This window comes from Salvelinus fontinalis, chromosome 22 (genome assembly GCF_029448725.1).
Source record: "Salvelinus fontinalis isolate EN_2023a chromosome 22, ASM2944872v1, whole genome shotgun sequence".
NCBI classification, from domain to species: domain Eukaryota; kingdom Metazoa; phylum Chordata; class Actinopteri; order Salmoniformes; family Salmonidae; genus Salvelinus; species Salvelinus fontinalis.
In genome coordinates this window covers 36,852,907-36,875,544 of record NC_074686.1, presented here as the reverse complement: position 1 = coordinate 36,875,544, position 22,638 = coordinate 36,852,907, and the positions used below count along the sequence as shown (strand labels likewise).

The 22,638-nt window shown below is 46.2% G+C and overlaps 1 protein-coding gene across 1 annotated transcript in view; it reads left to right on the top strand.

The window, feature by feature from the left end:
• The first annotated feature begins 4,593 nt into the window (after positions 1–4,593).
• LOC129820271 (phosphatidylinositol-3-phosphatase SAC1-A) overlaps positions 4,594–22,638 on the top strand; it is a 36,284-nt gene continuing 18,239 nt past the window's right edge. The window contains exons 1-7 of the mRNA XM_055877329.1: positions 4,594–4,738; positions 9,765–9,862; positions 10,205–10,279; positions 10,807–10,934; positions 18,124–18,273; positions 21,004–21,063; positions 21,438–21,471. Coding sequence (XP_055733304.1) covers positions 4,710–4,738; positions 9,765–9,862; positions 10,205–10,279; positions 10,807–10,934; positions 18,124–18,273; positions 21,004–21,063; positions 21,438–21,471 — 574 coding nt within the window. The 5' untranslated portion in view covers positions 4,594–4,709. The remainder of the gene's footprint in view (positions 4,739–9,764; positions 9,863–10,204; positions 10,280–10,806; positions 10,935–18,123; positions 18,274–21,003; positions 21,064–21,437; positions 21,472–22,638) is intronic.

The window sequence follows — 22,638 nt, the reverse complement described above, 5'->3', positions numbered from 1 at the left end:
TAGTGTCCAGCCACCCCAGGCATATTTCTCTGGTATGTATGCTTTTCTAGTGGAATGGGTAGACTATAAATCTAGTGTGTCAAAACACCCTGGCACCAACATGTCTGGTCAATCTGTCAACACAATGGAGAATCTACAAGGGTCAGAGGGTCAGAACGTCCCCCAGTAGATTTCCATTACCACGGTCTCATGATCTATGTCAACATGTGGCTCGTTACTCCAATGTTCAGCTATCTTTTATATTTATATGTTATCCATGTATCTTATGTTACTACTACACCATCTGCTAATCTTTGGTTTCCTGTATTTACCAGAATGGCAAATGCACTCACATCTGCCTTCTTATACTATTTTCTAGTATACTCCTATCTATTGTTTAATTGGTGTGATATCTACCTACATATGTCACTTACTCCTACAGCTCTTACGGACAATTCCTTCGACTTCATGGCTTGGTTTTGGCATCATGCAGCCTTAGAATGTATAAAAAAATCTAAACATATAGCCCAACATTAGTATCACAACTAAAGTTACATAAATAACTCAAAATGAAGCATATAGGAGGACCTGTTTCTTAACCGCTCAACACAGAATAACCACATGTGTTCACTCCCACAAATCCTTTGGAGAAAATATCCTTTCTATTTTATTCAGCTATGATCAAATTGTATTCTTCATACTATAAAATAATGCCACGGAATTCCAAACAAATCTTGTCTGCTAAATTAACTAGTGTAGCACACAGCCACATGGCATAGCCACATCAGGACCTAACATAAGGACAACTCAGAGTATGCTATTCTGTTCAATCTGAAATAGACTACATTTTCTTCATATCATCCTTCTTTAGACCTGTCTAAAATAAATAATGGATTTATTGTGACGGTGCAGACTATATTACGTGGGTTTATTAGACTTTTTAAAATGTAGATGTTCCAATGGTCTGCATCAGGGGGTTGTAAGCTATGTGTGGAATCCAGGAGATGATGCATGTGTTTATGTTAATTAACAGTCGATTACCATGAGACCGGCAGTTATTTGCTTGACAATCACCGGCTGACAAAATGTCATGAATACCACAGGCCTAGTCCCTGCCCATTCGGGTGTGGAAGGGAATTCAATTGTAGACCAGATAGCAAAAAGTGCTTTAAAACGAGATACAATTGATATTCATGTTCCACTGGATAAAGGTGAGGTCAAATGTAAGATCAGAGCTATTTTGATAGATGTGTGGGCAGAAGAAATGGTACTCTGAGCAGAAGGGCACAAGGGCCGGCATATGCCCTCCAAAGAAAGGTCTGTGGACCAACATTCAAAGGTCAGATTAGGTCAATTGTGCCTAGGACATTGTACATTGAACTCGTCATTACATCTGGTTTGCAAGCAATGTGAATGGATTGTGTCTGGAGTGTATGATCGATGAAACGGTGATGCGTGTGTTGTTATGTTGTTGTAAGTATGGAAAATATATTGTTGTAAGAGAGGGAAAGATTGAAGTGTAGGGCCATTAATTGGATGTGGTTAGTGAGGTTTGGAAGGGATTTTGGGGAGGGTCTTTTAGAAGTTAGTAGGGTTCTACTGAGTTAGGTAAGAGGATTTAGAAATGAGACATGCTAGCTAGGTAGCTGGTGTGCCAGGAGGAATCCAGGACAAAGAGGCGCGCTTGTTTGAAATGGAAAAGCACCGCGGTAGATATTGATAAAGAAGAACATCAAGATGAAGCAGCTGCTTTATAAGTGGGATGCACTGTTGACCGCTACATCCCCAGGGGTTCCTGCTGATTGGACTGAGATTGTGACAGCCAGTTAAAATGGCGTCCCTTGACAAGACAAGATGTATGTCAGGAGAAGTGCAGCAATTGAATAAGGAGACGTATACTTGGAATACAGAGGATGAATGGAGAGAAAAAGAGAGGCAGAGGAGGTTTAAGAGAGAGAGAAAGAGGAAGAGGGTGAGCTAGAGTCGGATAAAAATGGCAGAAAAAAGGGAGATGGTTGTTAAAGAAGAATGGTAGAAATTGTAAGCAGAGGGAGCTGAAGACAGGAGGAGAAATGGAAGTGAATGAGGGTGAAGTATCAGTGGTGAAGTTCTCAGAGCCCGAGGCTTGCACCGAGGGTCAGGATAAAGATGTTCCTGTGACAGTAGGAGTGAAGTTTTTGGAAAAAGTTAACCCTTGCCTTGTGGCTGATCCATTTGTGGTTTCATGGTGGGTGAAAACAGAGTTGGGTGCTGTGGAATAGGTGAGGGTAACCATAAGTGGTCTTGTGATAACTGTTTGTGTTTCTGCTGTTCAGAGGGAGCAGGCGCTCCGTGTTAAACAAATGGGGTCAAGAGATGTGAATTGTTTTGCTCTCAAGAAAAGGGCGCCATTGAACAGAGTGATAACTGGGGTAGCTGTAAATGTGAAAGATGACCAACCGAAGGGGAAGATTCCCGGTGTTTGTGATACTCATCGTTTGGTGCGACGCAGACAGGGTGATGTGAGTGGTGAAACAGAATAGTTATTGTCTGTTCTTTTGTGTTTTGATGTTGAGTCTTTGCCCGACAAAGTGATGTTCCCCTCCCGGGGAAGGACTGCCCGTTCCATGATCTCGCCATCACGGTTGACAACTCCATTGTGTCCTCCTCCCAGAGCGCTAAGAACCTTGGCGTGATCCTGGACAACACCCTGTCGTTCTCAACTAACATCAAGGCGGTGGCCCGTTCCTGTAGGTTCATGCTCTACAACATCCGCAGAGTACGACCCTGCCTCACACAGGAAGCGGCGCAGGTCCTAATCCAGGCACTTGTCATCTCCCGTCTGGATTACTGCAACTCGCTGTTGGCTGGGCTCCCTGCCTGTGCCATCAAACCCCTACAACTCATCCAGAACGCCGCAGCCCGTCTGGTGTTCAACCTTCCCAAGTTCTCTCACGTCACCCCGCTCCTCCGCTCTCTCCACTGGCTTCCAGTTGAAGCTCGCATCCGCTACAAGACCATGGTGCTTGCCTACGGAGCTGTGAGGGGAACGGCACCTCAGTACCTTCAGGCTCTGATCAGGCCCTACACCCAAACAAGGGCACTGCGTTCATCCACCTCTGGCCTGCTCGCCTCCCTACCACTGAGGAAGTACAGTTCCCGCTCAGCCCAGTCAAAACTGTTCGCTGCTCTGGCACCCCAATGGTGGAACAAACTCCCTCACGACGCCAGGACAGCGGAGTCAATCACCACCTTCCGGAGACACCTGAAACCCCACCTCTTCAAGGAATACCTAGGATAGGATAAAGCAATCCTTCTGCCCCCCCCCCCCCCCCCTTAAAAGATTTAGATGCACTATTGTAAAGTGGCTGTTCCACTGGATGTCATTAGGTGAATGCACCAATTTGTAAGTCGCTCTGGATAAGAGCGTCTGCTAAATGACTTAAATGTAAATGTAAATGTTAGGATATATAAGTTATCCTGTACGAGCTTTTGTGCCGAATACATTGTTGTTACATCTGTCAAGCTTATGGGCATGTGGCAGCAGTGTGTAGGAGGGAGGTTCCTAGGTGTGAGAAGTGTGCAGAAGGACATGAGACAAAGGAATGTGTAGCATAGGGGAAGTAGTGGTATGTGTTAATTGTAGGGGTACCCATGGGGCTGGGGATCAGAATTGCGAGAGAGGCAGATTGAGGTTTCCAAGGTTAGAGTAGTGCAGAAGTTGTCATATGCTGAGGCAGTGAAGAAAGTAGAGGAAGATGGGTCAAGGGGGAGGGATCCAGAGAGGAGTGGTGTGAGTAGTAGATCTGTACCAGAACAGAGTGATATATGTTTCAGTAACATTGGATTTTTGGCATTTATAGCAATGGTTATCAACTATACTGGGCCGGCAGGTAGCCTAGTGGTTAGAGTGTTGGGTCAGTAACCGAAAGGTTGCTATATCGAGTCCCTGAGCTGACAAGATAAAAATCTGTCGTTCTGCCCCTGAACAAGGCAGTTAACCCACAGTTCCTAGGCCGTCATTGTAAATAAAAAATGTGTTCTTAACTGACTTGCCTAGTTAAATAAAAAAATACCGCAGTGATGGAAGGTAAGCCGCAGAAAATAGAGGTTGTGCTGGCAGCCGCAGAGAGGTATTTGGGTGTGCGAGATTTGATGTCAGAGGAGTTACAGGGTGTGCTAAGTGTTGGTGTCCCATCCTTTCAGGCTGTTGGACGAAATAGATTTAAATAGTGGAGTATGGTATTTATTTATTTTATGTTTATTTTTTGTGAGTGTAGCGTTAGATAGTAGGGTATTTTGTTATATTTATTTATAGTTATTCTTTTTCAAGCAAAGTATTTTTTTAAACTTCAGTTTATTTTAGTAAATACTTTATTAACACTTTTTTCCCCTAAAAACTACATTGTTGGTTAAGGTCTTGTAAATAAGCATTTCACTGTATTCAGCGCATGGAGACAAATAAAATGTGATTTGATTTGAGTTATAGTCTAGTCTAGTAGGTGGTGGCAATGCAACATTTATTAGATGCCAACCGCCGTTAAACCTCATCGAAGAAGAAGGATTTAGAAACGTGGAGCTCGTGTAGTAAACCGTGATTGACCACATACTCCAGCACTGTAAGTGGCGGCATGCTTCTTAAACGTTTGTTTCCTGACCGCCATATGTCATAGATGAAGCAGCAGAAGAAGAAGAAGCAGAAGCAGAAGAAGTAGAAGAAGAAGCAGCTCAGATCGCAATAAGAAGTGAAGATGGCGATAGCCTACGAGAGGTTCAATTTGTAAGTATTGTTCTTCACTTTTAAATGTATTTAAAAGACACCAATCAAGTATAAGCAATATCAAGTCGACGTTTTCAACTGCAGAGATGTACAATGGACATTTGTCATGATCTTGTCATGATTGTCAAAAGTCAGGTTGTCATTAGCTAGCTTACTTAGCTGGCTGAATGTTAGCTAAGTCAACAAACCCTTCAAATGTTAAATGCATTCAAGTGAGAAGTTGTGGGTGGGAAAGTTAATCATAAATATAAATTTTTGGGGGTGGTTAAACGTAGTTATACCTTATCCCAACACTTTCTTACTAAAGCATACTACCAGAAGTAAACTGTCAGGCTCAGGACAGTTGTTTCACAGTGGTAAGCCACCAAGTTCTTGACATCTATTGCCATTTGCGGTGTAAGTTTGGACACAAAACAAATCTTTGAAATGTGAACTCGCATTTATTGCGTAATTCTGTTGGGAAGAAAAGTGCAATCATCACCTTGAAAATGAAGATTAGGGGCTCAATTCAATCCAACCCGCATTGCAGTATTTTCCGAATAGCACTGTTTTCAATGGTCAAATGAACTCAGATTGTTCTTGGGTACTGTATTAAAAACCTACAACCACTATCAGGGCGATCCTTCTCACAGGTAGGCTTTCACTTTTTCAGAATTAGAAGTGTGGGCACAGGATGAATATTATAAATAAAGGTAAAATATATATATCTGCCCCCAACCTGTTCTCAGAGCATTTCATATTATTCTGTACGTAAATCTGAGACGCTCCATTTAGTTTGGTACATCATGTTACATTTTGTATGGTATATATTCATTTGTGAACGTTACGAATTACAATGTGTATGATATGTTAGGGGCGGCAGGAAGCCTAGCTCTTAAGAGCGTTGGACCAGTAACCAAAAGTTAACTGGTTCAAATCCCGAGCCGCTTAGGTAAAAAAATATTTTGATGTGCCCTTGAGCAAGGCACTTAGCCCTAATTGCTCATTTATGTTGCTCTGAATAAGAGCGTCAGCTAACTGACAAAAATTACATTACGAATTCCAATTTGTTGTTGCTAACAGCTTGCTGGGTTAAGGTTAGTAGTTAGGTTGAAGGGTTAGCTAACATCCTAAGTAGTTGCGAAGTAGCTAAAAATTAAATAGTTGCGAAGTTACTAAAGTTGTCCGGGATGAGATTTGAACACGCAACATTTACATTTACATTTAAGTCATTTAGCAGACGCTCTTATCCAGAGCGACTTACAAATTGGTGCATTCACCTTGTGACATCCAGTGGAACAGCCACTTTACAATAGTGCATCTAAATCTTTTAAGGGGGGGGGGGGTGTCAGAAGGATTGCTTTATCCTATCCTAGGTATTCCTTGAAGAGGTGGGGTTTCAGGTGTCTCCGGAAGGTGGTGATTGACTCCGCTGTCCTGGCGTCGTGAGGGAGTTTGTTCCACCATTGGGGTGCCAGAGCAGTGAACAGTTTTGACTGGGCTGAGCGGGAACTGTACTTCCTCAGTGGTAGGGAGGCGAGCAGGCCAGAGGTGGATGAACGCAGTGCCCTTGTTTGGGTGTAGGGCCTGATCAGAGCCTGATCCTTTGTGTTGCTTGATGTTCGCGTTATACGCCTACCAATTCACCGTGACCAACCACCCTCCTTTCGGGTTTTACCTTAAGTAACATTCTGTCTTATGTAACCATACTAAATGTAACACATCATACTAATTCGAGTGGCCTAGATTTACGTTAATCCATTTTTTAAAAATTGTATTTTATATTTCACCCTTATTTAAAACCAGGTAGGCCAGTTGAGAACAAGATCTCATTTACAACTGTGACCTGGCCAAGATAGACACAAACAACACAGTTGCACATGGGGTAAACAAACGTACAGTCAATAATACAACAGAAAAATCTATATACAGTGTGTGCAAATGTAGTAAGATTAGGGCGGTAAGGCAATAAATAGGCCATAGTGGTGAAATAATTACAATTTAGAAATTAAACACTGGAGTGATTGATGTGCAGAAGATGAATGTGCAAGTAGAGATACTGGGGTGCAAAGGAGCAAAACAAATGTATAACAATATGGGGATGAGGAAGTTGGGTGGGCAATTTACAGATGGGCTATGTACAGGTGCTCTGACAGCTGATGTTTAAAGTTAGTGAGGGAGATATGAGTCTCCAGCTTCAGTGATTTTTGCAGTTCGTTCCAGTCATTGGCAGCAGAGAACTGGAAGGAAAGGCGGCCAAAGGAGGAATTGGCTTTGGGGATGACCAGTGAAATATACCTACTGGAGCATGTGCTATGGTGACCAGTGAGCTGCGTTAAGGCGGGGCTTTACATAGCAAAGATTTATAGATGACCTGGAGCCAGTGGGTTTGGTAACGAATATGAGCGAGGGCCAGTCAGCGAGAGCATACAGGTCGCAGTGGTGGGTAGTATATGGGGCTTTGGTGACAAGATGGATGGCACTGTGATAGACTACATCCAATTTGCTGAGTGTTGGAGGCTATTTTGTAAATGACATCACCGAAGTCAAGGATCGGTAGGATAGTCAGTTACGAGGGTATGTTTGGCAGCATGAGTGAAGGATGTTTTGTTGCGAAATAGGAAGCCGTTCTAGATTACATTTTGGATTGGAGATGCTAAATGTGATTTTGGAAGGAGGGTGGCCATAGGGTGGCGCACAATTGGCCCAGCGTCTTCCGGGTTTGGCCGGTGTAGGACGTCATTGTAAATAAGAATTTGTTCTTAACGTTTTTTGCCTAGTTTAAATAAAGGTTAAAATATATATGTGTGTGTATTGGGATGAAGTTTGAGCTCCCCACCTATTACAGCCCAATCCTTACTTCAGAAGGAACCTCCTAACCAATGAAAACGCCCACTGCCACCTCTGCATGCGTAGCCACCTCCTCTTGGGTCACCCGTTGGTGAACAACAACTCAGAGTCAGTAGGTGTCATTCAAACGAAAAACACACAATATGGAGTTGTTGTTGTTATGCCAGCAGTATGTCCTGTTGTCCCCTGACTTTCCTGTGGCATGAGAATGTGTCGACATGTTGTGACGACCATAGGCGTCTAACAATAAGGATTTAAGTCAGGCAGCCATTTGTCTTCACCTGAAGCTGCTCGGCCAGAGAAGTGTATTATGGCTCTCTAGGGCTCCGTAGTAACGCTTGTCCACTTGCCCGGAGCAATTCAAAATTATTGCCGGGACAAGCAGATTCTAGATTAAAATGTTCCAATGGACAACAATGAAGCTATTCCCATCAGAATTGTACCAGTGTTCTAAGGATGCCATGTGTTTCACACTTGCCTCCCAGTCTCTACGGAGCCCATTGGAGTGTAATTATTGTAGGCCTGCTTTGACAGACACGAGCGGTCTTTTTAAACATGCAGTCAGTCACAAGATGAGATTTAAAGTGAGCCTAGCTGCGTGTGCACATTTTTTGTTGCTACGGTATTCATTGTTAGTGAGTTATTTGCCCTGTTAAAGCTCATTTTTGGTCAGCAATGAAAAGTCCTGGAAAAGTCATAGTGTGGGCAGCTGCCAGGGGAGAGAGAGAGTGCAGTGCGCAAGAGAGCGAGGCTTTCATACCATATCATGTGTCTTTTCTGTCAGGTTGAGACTGGTCTACTACAATTGCTTTATTATTGTAATTATTATTGTATACAAATGTATTATTATTCTCATTAATATTGTTGTTGCTGTTAATGGTAATCCCATGTCCACTATTACTATTATTATGATTGTTATTGCTGTTGGTCCCACCATGTTGTGTTATATGTGTACTTTGACAATGTAAGTCATTTTAACTTGATATGTCAATTAAGTCAATTGAATTGAGAGGAGAGAGTGCAAAAGAGAGAAAGAAGAGACATTTTCGCAACAGGTAAAGTACTGATATAGCCTACAAGACTAACTAGATAACCATCCAACCAACACAATATGTATTGAATTGGCTAACTCGCTAGTTAACCATAGTATTCCGTTATTAGCATGTATTAATCTCAAGTCTTAAAATACCTTTCCGCCCGCTCTTTGTGTAGGCCATAATCGCATTTCGCTACGACCTCGATAACATCCGATTTGAAATGTGTATGCAACTAATAAAATGTGATTTGATTGGCCGACACACAGTTGATACAGGTGTGCAGTTGGAACAAACTGATGATGAATACTCCAGGTGTAAAACCGTCTCTCAAGCGCTCCTAATTGGCTAGGATTCTCCTCTATTCTATACTGGCCATGCAATTCTGATAACAACAACAAAATAGGCTATTCTAAATTAGGCTAATTGACAAGTAGCCTTACTCCTATGCTGTCAATATATCCCTGACTTGAACACAGACAATTTTAACCTTACAAATAGATCACTATCTAAGTTAGCTAACTCACCCTCCTTACCCATTTAATCCCTGGTTCATAGAGTAAGGTGAATTAATGTTTTGAAGACATAAAGACTATTCGGTGGTAATTGTTGTGTTGAAAGGGGAGGGGGGGGGCTCCTCCTCCTCCTGGAGAGTCCAGGAGAGATACTGGGGGGATGGATGCAGGCTTTTGCTCCAGCCCTGCTCGAACACACCACATTGTAAAAAATAAAAAAATAAAATCAGCTGCTCAACAGGACCTTGATAAACTGACTGTGGATCAAAAGCCTGCAGGCCCAGTAGCTCTCCAGATGAGGGGCTGACAGAATATTTTTATACCATAGCCTATCGGTGCAGTAATCTTACGTTGTGGGTGGTGGTTAAGTGCATCGCTCAAGTCCACCACGGCACAGTTGTCATTATCTACATTTTATTGTCTGCCTGTAATAAACCTCAGGATTATTGTCTCATCGCTGTAATGTGCTGCATCTCAAGTGGCAGATAGCCCTTCTGTATCATTGTGTTCCCTGATTGCTTTTCATGTCACTGGACGTTCTCTGTGACATGCTCCGGGGTGATCCAAGATCAGCATCGAAGGGAAACTTCACCCTACAACACAACATACATGAACCACTCCATTATTTTTCTACCCACCCCCCCACAGGCACACTAGCCCAGAGAAGTTCTACATTGAGGCCTGTGATGATGGGGCCGATGCAGTCCTGGCCATCGACAGGGTGTCCAATGAGATGACCCTGACTGGTAAGACTCCGTGCACAACCGTTTGGAAACGTTTTGTAACGGGAAACAAAAACAAGCATTTGTTATTGGATGAATTCAGGTAGGTTCCCAGAGAGGCTTTATAGCTTCCTGATGGAGGAACTGAAGTGTGTAAGTTGTGAATAATTAATGTGGTTTTAAAACCTACAACTGCATAAAATGCTGGCAAAGTTTATGCCCACCACCCTGTGCAGTGCAGAAAACATATCTAGGTTTACAACTGAAGACAGAATTTGCCTAGCCTACTCATGTGGATCGGTACAGGAGCTGGCTGTGTGTTAACCATTGTGATTATAGTGTTTGTCCTCCATCTTGTTTCTTTAGGGAAGAAAGATGTTCCTCCGTCAGCCAACACCAGGCCCATCTGTGGCATCATGGGAACCGTCCGCTTGGTGGCAGGTAGGTCCACAGCCTGACCCAACACTGGACTGGTCCTTGTCACAGGATGTAGGCCTACCACTCGGTGCGTCCCAACAATATCTCCTTTCTCCTGACGTGTGGAATCGTTCACTGAGTCCCGCAAATCTAAAAGCATTGGGATTGGTTTATGCACGGGCTAGAGCAGGGGTGTCAAACATACGGCCTGCGGGAGGTTTGAGTAAAAAAAAATAAACAAACAATGTGAATAAATGATAACAAACCTACATTCATACAGTTTGACTTTATTATCTTTCTCGCTAATAATCACAGAGATGAAAGCTAGACAGTCAGGGAGCATCAAATACCAAAAGTACAGATATGTTGTGGAGCCCGAGTGACTTTCAGATCAGTGAAGGGAATTGAACAAGTGCACACTTGGGGAGAAAGGAGAGATGATTTGTACATAACCCCTATTTTGTCCTTCAGGATGTACCCCTGTACCTAACACACGTTACTGTTTTATACGTTGTGCTGACATGTTCACTGTGGTTTCCCCTTTTTCACAGGGATGTACCTGATTGTCATTACCAAGAAGAGGAACGTGGGCAGCCTCCTGGGCCACGCTGTGTGGAAGGCAGTGGATTTTGACATCATTTCCTACAAAAAGACTGTGCTTCACCTCACCGAGGACCAGGTGACAAACAAACACACTCATACACTTTTGGGATATAAAAAAAATATATGTTTTACACTACAGACTACAGTTGGAAACAGAGGTGGAGACAGTCAAATGTGAGAACAGTAGGAAGAGTGGATGTGGGGATTGAACCCAGTCTCTGGTGGGGAATGTGACCAGCCGGGAGCGTTGCCACTTGACAACGGGTTCTCCACTGGGGGGGTATTCTTAGAGGTTTTACACTCCCTATTCTAGTGCTCAACCCAGTCTGCTGGTTCTGGTTCAACCTCTTCCTGGTTACAGTAGCTATGGTACAGCTAACAGACAGTAGTGTTGAACTAGAGGACCTAGAGGACCTGTAACTATGGTACAGCTAACAGACAGTAGTGTTGAACTAGAGGACCTAGAGGACCTGTAACTATGGTACAGCTAACACAGTAGTGTTGAACTAGAGGACCTAGAGGACCTGTAACTATGGTACAGCTAACAGACAGTAGTGTTGAACTAGAGGACCTAGAGGACCTGTAACTATGGTACAGCTAACAGACAGTAGTGTTGAACTAGAGGACCTAGAGGACCTGTAACCATGGTACAGCTAACAGACAGTAGTGTTGAACTAGAGGACCTAGAGGACCTGTAACTATGGTAAAGCTAACAGACAGTAGTGTTGAACTAGAGGACCTAGTTACAGTAGCTATGGTACAGCTAACAGACAGTAGTGTTGAACTAGAGGACCTAGTTACAGTAGCTATGGTACAGATAACAGACAGTAGTGTTGAACTAGAGGACCTAGTTACAGTAACTATGGTACAGATAACAGACAGTAGTGTCAAATCTAATGTTAGGTAAATTCCAAAAATTCAATTCCCAATTCGATATTATCTCCAACAATTCCCAAAATTCCAATTTGAATTCAATTCCTTCAGGCGTTCAGTCTGATGATGTGACTGCCTGGCTAAACTGGAAATATACCAATTTGTTAAAATGATTTAAAAACAAATCCTCTAGTCAATGTTTGATACTAAGTGCTTTACTGTAACTGGGAAATGTGCAAAAGTAGTGCACTATAAATGGAATAGGGTGCCATTTGGGACTCAAGTCATTGTAACTGAGCCCAGGGCGTTTAGAGCTGCACCACGGTCAGAACAACGCTTGCTAACAGCACGGCTGACTAAAGGTCACAGTGAATTGCCTTTTTATTGTGGAAAACGGAAGTTGTCACACTCTTTACTTGATACGTAAAAAGAAAGACATTTTCTTATTAGAATTAGCAGTGACATTTTTTTTGGTCTAAATGCTTCAAGTGTTTAATACTGTTCGGGGGTTCAGCGGGTGTTGGGGGTTTAGCGGGTGTCGGGGGTTCAGTGTAAATTCACTTGGTGTTAGAAACCATGTATCATTTCAAATGGCTCCCTATTTCCTATACAGTGACCAGCCCAAAGGTAGTGCACTACCAAGGGAATAGGGAACCGTTTGGGACACGAGGCTTGAATTGAATGTATTTGGCCGTCAGTCATCCAGAGAGAGAGAGGGACTACATTCATTGGCAAAAACAGGGAAATAAAGTGCTGACATAATGCAGGGAAGCAGCTGCAGCCTCGTAGGGAGGGAGGGGTGGCGAGGAGGGAAGCAGCTGCAGCCTCGTAGGGAGGGGGGGGGCGAGGAGGGAAGCAGCTGCAGCCTCGTAGGGAGGGGGGGGGGGCGAGGAGGTAAGCAGCTGCAGCCTCGTAGGGAGGGAGGGGGGGCGAGGAGGGAAGCAGCTGCAGCCTCGTAGGGAGGGAAGGGGGGCGAGGCGGGAAGCAGCTGCAGCCTCGTAGGGAGGGGGGGGGGCGAGGCGGGAAGCAGCTGCAGCCTCGTAGGGAGGGGGGGGGGGCGAGGCGGGAAGCAGCTGCAGCCTCGTAGGGAGGGAGGGGGGGCGAGGAGGGAAGCAGCTGCAGCCTCGTAGGGAGGGAGGGGGGGCGAGGAGGGAAGCAGCTGCAGCCTCGTAGGGAGGGAGGGGGGGCGAGGCGGGAAGCAGCTGCAGCCTCGTAGGGAGGGGGGGGCGAGGAGGGAAGCAGCTGCAGCCTCATAGGGAGGGGGGGGGGGCGAGGAGGGAAGCAGCTGCAGGCTCGTGGGGGGGGGGCGAGGAGGGAAGCAGCTGCAGCCTCGTAGGGAGGGAGGGGGGGCGAGGAGGGAAGCAGCTGCAGCCTCGTGGGGGGGGGCGAGGAGGGAAGCAGTCTCGTAGGGAGGGAGGGGGGGCGAGGAGGGAAGCAGCTGCAGCCTCGTAGGGGGGGGGCGAGGAGGGAAGCAGCTGCAGCCTCGCAGCTGCAGCCTCGTAGGGAGGGGGGGGGGGGGCGAGGAGGGAAGCAGCTGCAGCCTCGTAGGGAGGGAGGGGGGGCGAGGAGGGAAGCAGCTGCAGCCTCGTAGGGACTGGGGGGGGCGAGGAGGAAAGCAGCTGCAGCCTCGTAGGGAGGGAGGGGGGGCGAGGCGGGAATCAGCTGCAGCCTCGTAGGGAGGGAGGGGGAGCGAGGCGGGAAGCAGCTGCAGCCTCGTAGGGAGGGAGGGGGAGCGAGGCGGGAAGCAGCTGCAGCCTCGTAGGGAGGGAGGGGGGGGTGAGGCGGGAAGCAGCTGCAGCCTCGTAGGGAGGGGGGGGCGAGGAGGGAAGCAGCTGCAGCCTCGTATGGAGGGGGGGGGGGGCGAGGAGGTAAGCGGCCTCGTAGGGAGGGGGGGGGGGGCGAGGAGGTATGCGGCTGCAGCCTCGTAGGGAGGGGGGGGGGGCGAGGAGGTAAGCAGCTGCAGCCTCGTAGGGAGGGGGGGGCGAGGAGGGAAGCAGCTGCAGCCTCGTATGGAGGGGGGGGGGGGCGAGGAGGTAAGCGGCCTCGTAGGGAGGGGGGGGGCGAGGAGGTATGCGGCTGCAGCCTCGTAGGGAGGGAGGGGGGGGCGAGGAGGGAAGCAGCTGCAGCCTCGTATGGAGGGGGGGGGGCGAGGAGGTAAGCGGCCTCGTAGGGAGGGGGGGGGCGAGGAGGTAAGCAGCTGCAGCCTCGTAGGGAGGGGGGGGCGAGGAGGGAAGCAGCTGCAGCCTCGTAGGGAGGGAGGGGGGGCGAGGAGGGAAGCAGCTGCAGCCTCGTAGGGAGGGGGGGCAAGGAGGGAAGCAGCTGCAGCCTCGTAGGGAGGGGGGCGAGAAGGGAAGCAGCTACAGCCTCGTAGGGAGGGGGGGGGGCGAGGAGGGAAGCAGCTGCAGCCTCGTAGGGAGGGGGGGGGCGAGGAGGGAAGCAGCTGCAGCCTCGTAGGGAGGGGGGGGCGAGGAGGGAAGCAGCTGCAGCCTCGTAGGGAGGGGGGGGGCGAGGAGGTAAGCAGCCTCGTAGGGAGGGGGGGGCGAGGAGGGAAGCAGCTGCAGCCTCGTAGGGAGGGGGGGGGGGGTCGAGAAGGGAAGCAGCTACAGCCTCGTAGGGAGGGGGGGGGGGGCGAGGAGGGAAGCAGCTGCAGCCTCGTAGGGAGGGGGGGGGCGAGGAGGGAAGCAGCCTCGTAGGGAGGGGGGGGCGAGGAGGGAAGCAGCTGCAGCCTCGTAGGGAGGGGGGGCGAGGAGGTAAGCAGCCTCGTAGGGAGGGGGGGGCGAGGAGGGAAGCAGCTGCAGCCTCGTAGGGAGGGGGGGGCGAGGAGGTAAGCAGCTGCAGCCTCGTAGGGAGGGGGGGCGAGGAGGTAAAGGGTAAATCTAATTTGTTTTTCCTTTAATTCCTTGCACCCTCTCATCCCCACAACAAAACATCCCCACAACATGATGCTGCCACCTCCATGCTTCACCGTAGGGATAGTGCCAGGTTTCCTCCAGACGTGATGCTTGGCATTCAGGCCAAAAGGTTCAATCTTGGTTTCATCAGGCCAGAGAATCTTGCTTCTTATGGTCTGAGAGTCTTTGGGTGCCTTTTGGCAAACTCCAAGCGGGCTGTCATGTGCCTTTTACTGAGGGGCTTCGGTCTGGCCACTCTACCATAAAGGCCTGATTGGTGGAGAGCTGCAGAGATGGTTGTCCTTCTGGAAGGTTCTCCCATCCCACCTGATTGACCATCAGGTTCTTGGTCACCTCCCTGACCAAGGCCCTTCTCCCCCGATTGCTCAGTTTGTCTGGGCTGCCAGCTCTAGGAAGAGTCTTGGTGGTTCCAAACTTCTTCCATTTAAGAATGATGGCGGCCACTGTTCTTGGGGACCTAAAAATGCAACATAAATGTGTTGGTACCCTTCCCCAGATCTGTGCCTTGACACAATCCTGTTTCGAAGCTCTACAGACAATTCCTTTGACCTCATGGCTTGGTTTTTGCTCTGACATGCACTGTCAACTGTGTGACCTTATAGACAGGTGTGTGCCTTTCCAAATCATGTCCAATCAATTGAATTTACCACAGGTGGGCTCCAATCAAGTTGTAGAAACATCTCAAGGATGATCAATGGAAACAGGATGCGCCTGAGCTCAATTTCGAATCTCATAGCAAAGGGTCTGAATACTTGAATACTTATGTAAGGTATTTCTGTTTTTAAGTTTGAATACATTTTGTGAAAATTGAAACCTTTCTTTGCTTTGTCATTATAGGGTATTGTGTGTAGATTGAGGAAAACAATTATTTGAATCCATTTTAGAATAGGGCTGTAACGTAACAAAATGTGGAAAAGGTCAAAGGGTTTGAACACTTTCCCAAATGCACTATGTATAGGGGTAAGTTGTCTCGGCAACAGGATATAAGATAGTCAGTATAAATGTATCTGCATATTATATGTGAGTGAGAAAATGAAGTTTGTGAGTGTGTAGGGCTGTGTGAATGTGCATAGAGACAGTGCAAATACTGAAATAAGAGGGGAGGAACCTTGAACCTTAACCTCCAATACTGTTGAGAAAGAGACGAGCAGAAAGACACATTGAGAAGTGCACACTTCAGGAGAAATTGTGGACATAGCCGTAGAGTCATTCATGTCTGTCTCTCTCTGGCTGTATTCCAAACACTTAAAAGACACACCCTATCCCCGCAGCCCTCAAATTAAGTGGACATTTCTGATGACGTTTGACGAGTATAGACTTGCAGGGCAAGGGAGGAAGGAGTGATTTTTACGTGGACCACCTTTGGCCGGAAATTCGTCACTCGTTCATCCCGCGATTATTGTGTTTTCATCCCCCAGCAGCTTGTGGTGGCTTTACATGCGTTAGTCAATTATGAGTGCAATTATGAGTGCATTAACGTAATAATTATTAATATATGCCTACTGTATGATAGCTAGCAAATTCATTAGCTAGCTAATGTTAGCCTGCCTAGCTGGAACTTCTAAAGGACAATGTTTTATTTCTACAATTTTCAAAAGATAACCAAACAATAACATATATTTACTTTTTACATAGAAATGTTACTACTAACTTATTTGCATTCATTTTTACTTGTATGTTGACTTCTCCATGTTGAGGTTTTACGTTTCGGCTGACTTAGTGGATCATTGAATCATTGTGAATTGAATTATGGGTAGTTTCAGGCCTCGGCGTGAACATAATTGTACACTAGCAAACTCGATCAAAAACGAGGGCTTGAGGGGCTTACGTTTCAAACGGGGATACCCCCAAGGGCATAAGGCGAGGGTAAGTGGACGAGGGTGTGTCTTTTTAAGTGTTTGAAATGTAGCTTTTCTCGCTCTCGCTTTCTCGCGCTCATTCAATTTGCTTTATTGGCAAGACGCATCAATGTACAAATTGCCAAAGCTTACGTTGGATATTTACAATATGAAAATAATAAGAATCAAAATTGTCAATGGGACAACAGTAACAACAATAACCAAGGGTCAAAATAACCATACATTGAACAATAACAATAAGAATACAGTAGAGTACATGTGCAGGTTGATTGGTCTGTCAGACACGGTCCCTCATCTTATGGCAGGCAGCAATGTAGTGCGCTGCCAACCCACAGCTCTCTGCGTCCACCCCCAACAAGACGGGTAGCCTACTCTTATCAGAGAGGTCTTTGAAACCTTGAATGAGGGTTTCAAATTTGGGGAAATTATGTTTTATATTTTTGACATTTTGTCAGGAAATGCAGCTCCGTCTCAGGTTCTTCTGTTGTGCAGTGGTTGCACAGCCTTTCCTCTACAGGGAGCCAGGTTTTCCTGTGTCTACCCTTCTCAATGGCAAGGCTGTGCTCACTGAGCCTGTACTTTTTTTAAAGGTTTTGATCAGTAACCATGGTCAAATAGTTAGCCACGGTGTACTGTCAATTTAGGGCCAGATAGCACTGCATTTTGCTTTGTGATTGTGCTTGTGTTTCCCAATAAGTAATGTAGTTTTGTTTTGACTGTGTTGTAATTTGGTTTATCCTGATTGATTGGATGTTCTGGTCCTGAGGCTTCAGTGTGTTAGTAGAACAGGTTTGTGAACTCAGCCCCAGGACCAGCTGGATAAGGGGACTCTTTTCTTTGCTCAGCTCTTGGCATTGCAGGGCTTGGTAATGATATGAGAGGGGGTTACTGTATTTTAGATGTTTCCAAAACTGAATTTCTCTTTTTTGAGTTTTTATTATTAGTGGATATTGGCCTAATTCTGCCCTGCCTTGCATGTCGCTCTCTCAAAATGCATCATAAGGGGATGCTGCCGTTTGGGACGCAGAGATCATTGGAGGTTGTGCACCCCGACCTCTGTGCAGTAAACTCTGGCAGGGAGGTGAAGTGGACAAGGTTTAGAATGAAACACATTGACTCAGAGGGCTATTGTAATATGTAAGAGAGTATATCATCCGTTTTTGAAACCACTGGGGTCAGTTGAAGCTGTACTACTACTTCAGAACATCTGTTGCTGTCAATCTGATTCAGATGTATTTCATTTTGGGCTCCTGAGTGGCGCAGCTGTCCAAGGCACTGCATCTCAGTGCTGGAGGCGTCACTATAGACCCTGGTTCGATTTCAGGCTGTATCGCAACCGGGCCATGATTTGGGAGTCCTATAGGTCGGTGCGCAATTGGCCCAGCGTCGTTTGAGTTTGGCCGTCATTGTAAATAAGAGTTTGTTCTTAACTGACTAACCCGGTTAAATAAAATAAAAATAAATGTTTATTGGTCACCTAGATTTACTGTTTAATTTCATATGAAAAGTCCCTGGCTTTAACTGCCTCTCACATTTCACACACAACTCCTACTACAAAACTGCACTGTCATGATTGGTGCCCAGCCAGCTAAAATCAATTTTCTCCCCTCCCTCTCTCCAGACGCAAGACAACAAGACATTCCTGTCCATGATTAACAACGTGCTGACTACAGATGGATTCTACTTCTGCACTGACTATGACCTGACCCACACCCTCCAGAGACTGGCCAACGTCAGCCACGACTTCCAGGAGATGAGCCTGCTGGAGAGGGTGAGAGGGGGGGGTTGGAAGAGGATAGGAGAGAGGGGGTGTGGAAGTTGGTGGGGGGGAGAGGGGGGTGTGGAAGAGGGTAAGAGAGAGGGGGTGTGGAAGAGGGTAAGAGAGAGGGGGTGTGGAAGAGGGTAAGAGAGAGGGGGTGTGGAAGAGGGTAAGAGAGAGGGGGTGTGGAAGAGGGTAAGAGAGAGGGGGTGTGGAAGAGGGTAAGAGAGAGGGGGTGTGGAAGAGGGTAAGAGAGAGGGGGTGTGGAAGAGGGTAAGAGAGAGGGGGTGTGGAAGAGGGTAAGAGAGAGGGGGTGTGGAAGAGGGTAAGAGAGAGGGGGTGTGGAAGAGGGTAAGAGAGAGGGGGTGTGGAAGAGGGTAAGAGAGAGGGGGCGTGGAAGAGGGTAAGAGAGAGGGGGCGTGGAAGAGGGTAAGAGAGAGAGGGGGCGTGGAAGAGGGTAAGAGAGAGAGGGGGCGTGGAAGAGGGTAAGAGAGAGAGGGGGCGTGGAAGAGGGTAAGAGAGAGAGGGGGCGTGGAAGAGGGTAAGAGAGAGAGGGGGCGTGGAAGAGGGTAAGAGAGAGAGGGGGCGTGGAAGAGGGTAAGAGAGAGAGGGGGCGTGGAAGAGGGTAAGAGAGAGAGGGGGCGTGGAAGAGAGAGGGGGCGTGGAAGAGGGTAAGAGAGGGGGGGGTGGAAGTTGGTGGGGGGGGGTGTGGAAGTTGGTGGGGGGGAGAGGGGTGTGGAAGAGGGTAAGAGAGGAGGAGAGGGGGGGTGTGCTAATAGGGGAGGGGAGAGAGGGTGAGAAATGACTATTGTTCTCTGTAATAAAGACCAATCCTAGACTCTACCTAAACCTCTAGGCTCTTGTGTAGACCTGGAAAGATTGGATCTGAGCCGTATGGCAAACTGTCTACCTCTATCAGAGGGCAAGGTGGAGGTACCACCATATTGCTTATAACTAACTGATTCTTGAAGTGAGTATTTTAGGAGCATAACAGTTGTTTTTGGACAGGGCCAGAGTTTTCTCCTATTGCGCACCGAGCTAGTCAACCATGAAGACTCAGCTCAGAGAGTATCATCCCATTAGATGATGATGATGTTGATGATATCCCTCATCTATATTGGAGGAGTGTCACTGTGGTGTTTGGGCTCCTGCCATTCATGTAAACCACACTAGTCACCTTGCCCTCGTAAACACGCACGCACGTCACAGATGCATTTACTCATGTAAACAAACATACACAAACAGATTGACCTTTTCGCCCACTGTCTCAGCTGGGGTATTACTCTGTAGTGCTGAATGTGTGTTGTACCATGGTGTACAGTATATCTTCACTGTCTCCTATACTGAAACCTTGTCTGACTGGTTTTAATGGTGAGAGGAACGTGTGACATAGTAACGCCTGTTCCATTTCAAAACTGTCTGTCCATACTGTCATTTCATTGGCCCTGGTCCAAAGTAGTGCTGTGTCCATACTCTCACCTTATTGGCCCTGGTCCAAAGTAGTGCCGTGTCCATACTCTCACCTTATTGGCCCTGGTCCAAAGTAGTGCCGTGTCCATACTCTCACCTTATTGGCCCTGGTCCAAAGTAGTGCCGTGTCCATACTCTCACCTTATTGGCCCTGGTCCAAAGTAGTGCCGTGTCCATACTCTCACCTTATTGGCCCTGGTCCAAAGTAGTGCCGTGTCCATACTCTCACCTTATTGGCCCTGGTCCAAAGTAGTGCCGTGTCCATACTCTCACCTTATTGGCCCTGGTCCAAAGTAGTGCCGTGTCCATACTCTCACCTTATTGGCCCTGGTCCAAAGTAGTGTTCTGAACAGGGAACAGGGACTGTACAAACTGATGGAGATTATTTACTGCAGGTTGATTTTAAATATTTTTTTTATGAATTTGTATTTATTTAATTAGGCAAGTCTTAAGAACTAATTCTTATTTACAATGAAAGAAAGAAGCCTGCTCAAAATAAGAAATATTCCAAAACATGCATCATTTTTGCAATAAGGCACTAAAGTAATACAGCAGAATATGTGGCTAATTAATTGTATGTCCTGAATACAAAGCATTATGTTTGGGGTAAATCCAACACATCACTGAGTACCAGTCTTCATATTGTAAAGCATGGTGGTGGCTGCGTCATGTTATGGGTATGCTTGTCATCGGCAAGGACTAGAGAGGGGTTTTTTTTAGGATAAAAGGAATGGAATAGAACTAAGCACAGGCAAAATCCGAGAGGATACCCTGGTTGTCTGCTTTCCATCAGACACTGAGAGACAATTTCACCTTCCAGCAGGACAATAACCTAAAACGCAAGGCCAATTATATACGAATTACTTACCAAGACGACATTGAATGTTCCTGAGTGGCCTAGTTACAGTTTTGACTTAAATCAACTTGAATATCTATGGCAGACTTGGAAATGGCTGTCTAGCAATGATCAACAATCAATTTGACAGAGCTTTTTTAAAGAATAATGGGCAAATGTTGCACAATCCAGGTTTGAAAAGCTCTTAGAGACTCACCCAGAATGACTCACAGCTGTAATCGATGCCGAAGGTGATTCTAACATGTATTGACTCATGCGGTTGAATACTTATCTAATCAATATATATTAGTGTTTTATGTTCCGTACATAACACATTTTAATCCCACTTTGTAACACAACAGAAGGGTTGCGAATACCTTCCGAAGGCACTATAGAGAATGAGAGTTTGATTTATTGGTTGGTTCTCCTGTTTCTAGGCAGATCAGAGGTTTGTGTGGAATGGAAGCCTTCTGAGAGAGTTCCTTGCACAGCCAGAGGTGAGTGATATGAAGATGACATCACAACCCCCCCGCCCCCCCCTTTGCCTTACAACACATTACACATGTCCACAGTCTTTGTTTCTTATTCTAATGAACCGGAGGTAAGCGTATTAGAATATGGACAATATAACATGAACCTTACCCCTCAGAAATGATCTATGTTTGAACAGTAGCTATAGATGACCACAGTATTCATTCTATCTTTTTCTTTCTTTCTTTCTTTTTCTTTCGTTCTTTCTTGTTCGTTCTTTCTTTCTTTCATTCTTTATTTTTCATTCTGTCTTTTTCGTTCTTTTTCTTTCGTTCGTTCGTTCTTTCTTTGTTGTTCTAATGTATCCAGTTTTAAAGGTAATAATTTTATTCCTTTTCAGCTCCACAAGTTTGCGATCCCTGTTGTCCATGGATGTATCCTTTTCATGATCTTGCTTTGCTCACACTGATCTGAGTGTTGTAATAATCAGTGGGCCAACATCCCTACATAGAGTTTGAGTGGGTCTCTGAGTGTAGTAATAATCAGTGGGCCCACATCACTACATAGAGTTTGAGTGGGTCTCTGAGTGTAGTAATAATCAGTGGGCCCACATCACTACATAGAGTTTGAGTGGGTCTCTGAGTGTAGTAATAATCAGTGGGCCCACATCACTACATAGAGTTTGAGTGGGTCTCTGAGTGTAGTAATAATCAGTGGGCCCACATCACTACATAGAGTTTGAGTGGGTCTCTGAGTGTAGTAATAATCAGTGGGCCCACATCCCTACATAGAGTTTGAGTGGGTCTCTGAGTGTAGTAATAATCAGTGGGTCCACATCACTACATAGAGTTTGAATGGGTCTCTGAGTGTAGTAATAATCAGTGGGCCCACATCACTACATAGAGTTTGAATGGGTCTCTGAGTGTAGTAATAATCAGTGGGCCCACATCACTACATAGAGTTTGAGTGGGTCTCTGAGTGTAGTAATAATCAGTGGGCCCACATCACTACATAGAGTTTGAATGGGTCTCTGAGTGTAGTAATAATCAGTGGGCCCACATCACTACATAGAGTTTGAATGGGTCTCTGAGTGTAGTAATAATCAGTGGGCCCACATCACTACATAGAGTTTGAGTGGGTCTCTGAGTGTAGTAATAATCAGTGGGCCCACATCACTACATAGAGTTTGAATGGGTCTCTGAGTGTAGTAATAATCAGTGGGCCCACATCACTACATAGAGTTTGAGTGGGTCTCTGAGTGTAGTAATAATCAGTGGGTCCACATCACTACATAGAGTTTGAATGGGTCTCTGAGTGTAGTAATAATCAGTGGGCCCACATCACTACATAGAGTTTGAATGGGTCTCTGAGTGTTCTCAAGAACCAATTTCAACTCGATGCAACTGAAATCATTCCCTCAGGGACACTTTAGAAAGTCATTACCAGGAGAGAAATCATAACATCCTCTACTTAGAGTACAGCTCCAACAACATCCTCCACTTAGTGTACGTCTCAAATGGCACCCTGTCCTTTTATATAGTACGCTACTGTTGACCAGAGTCGCAATTACACCGTATCATCACAGCTAGCTAGCTGCAACC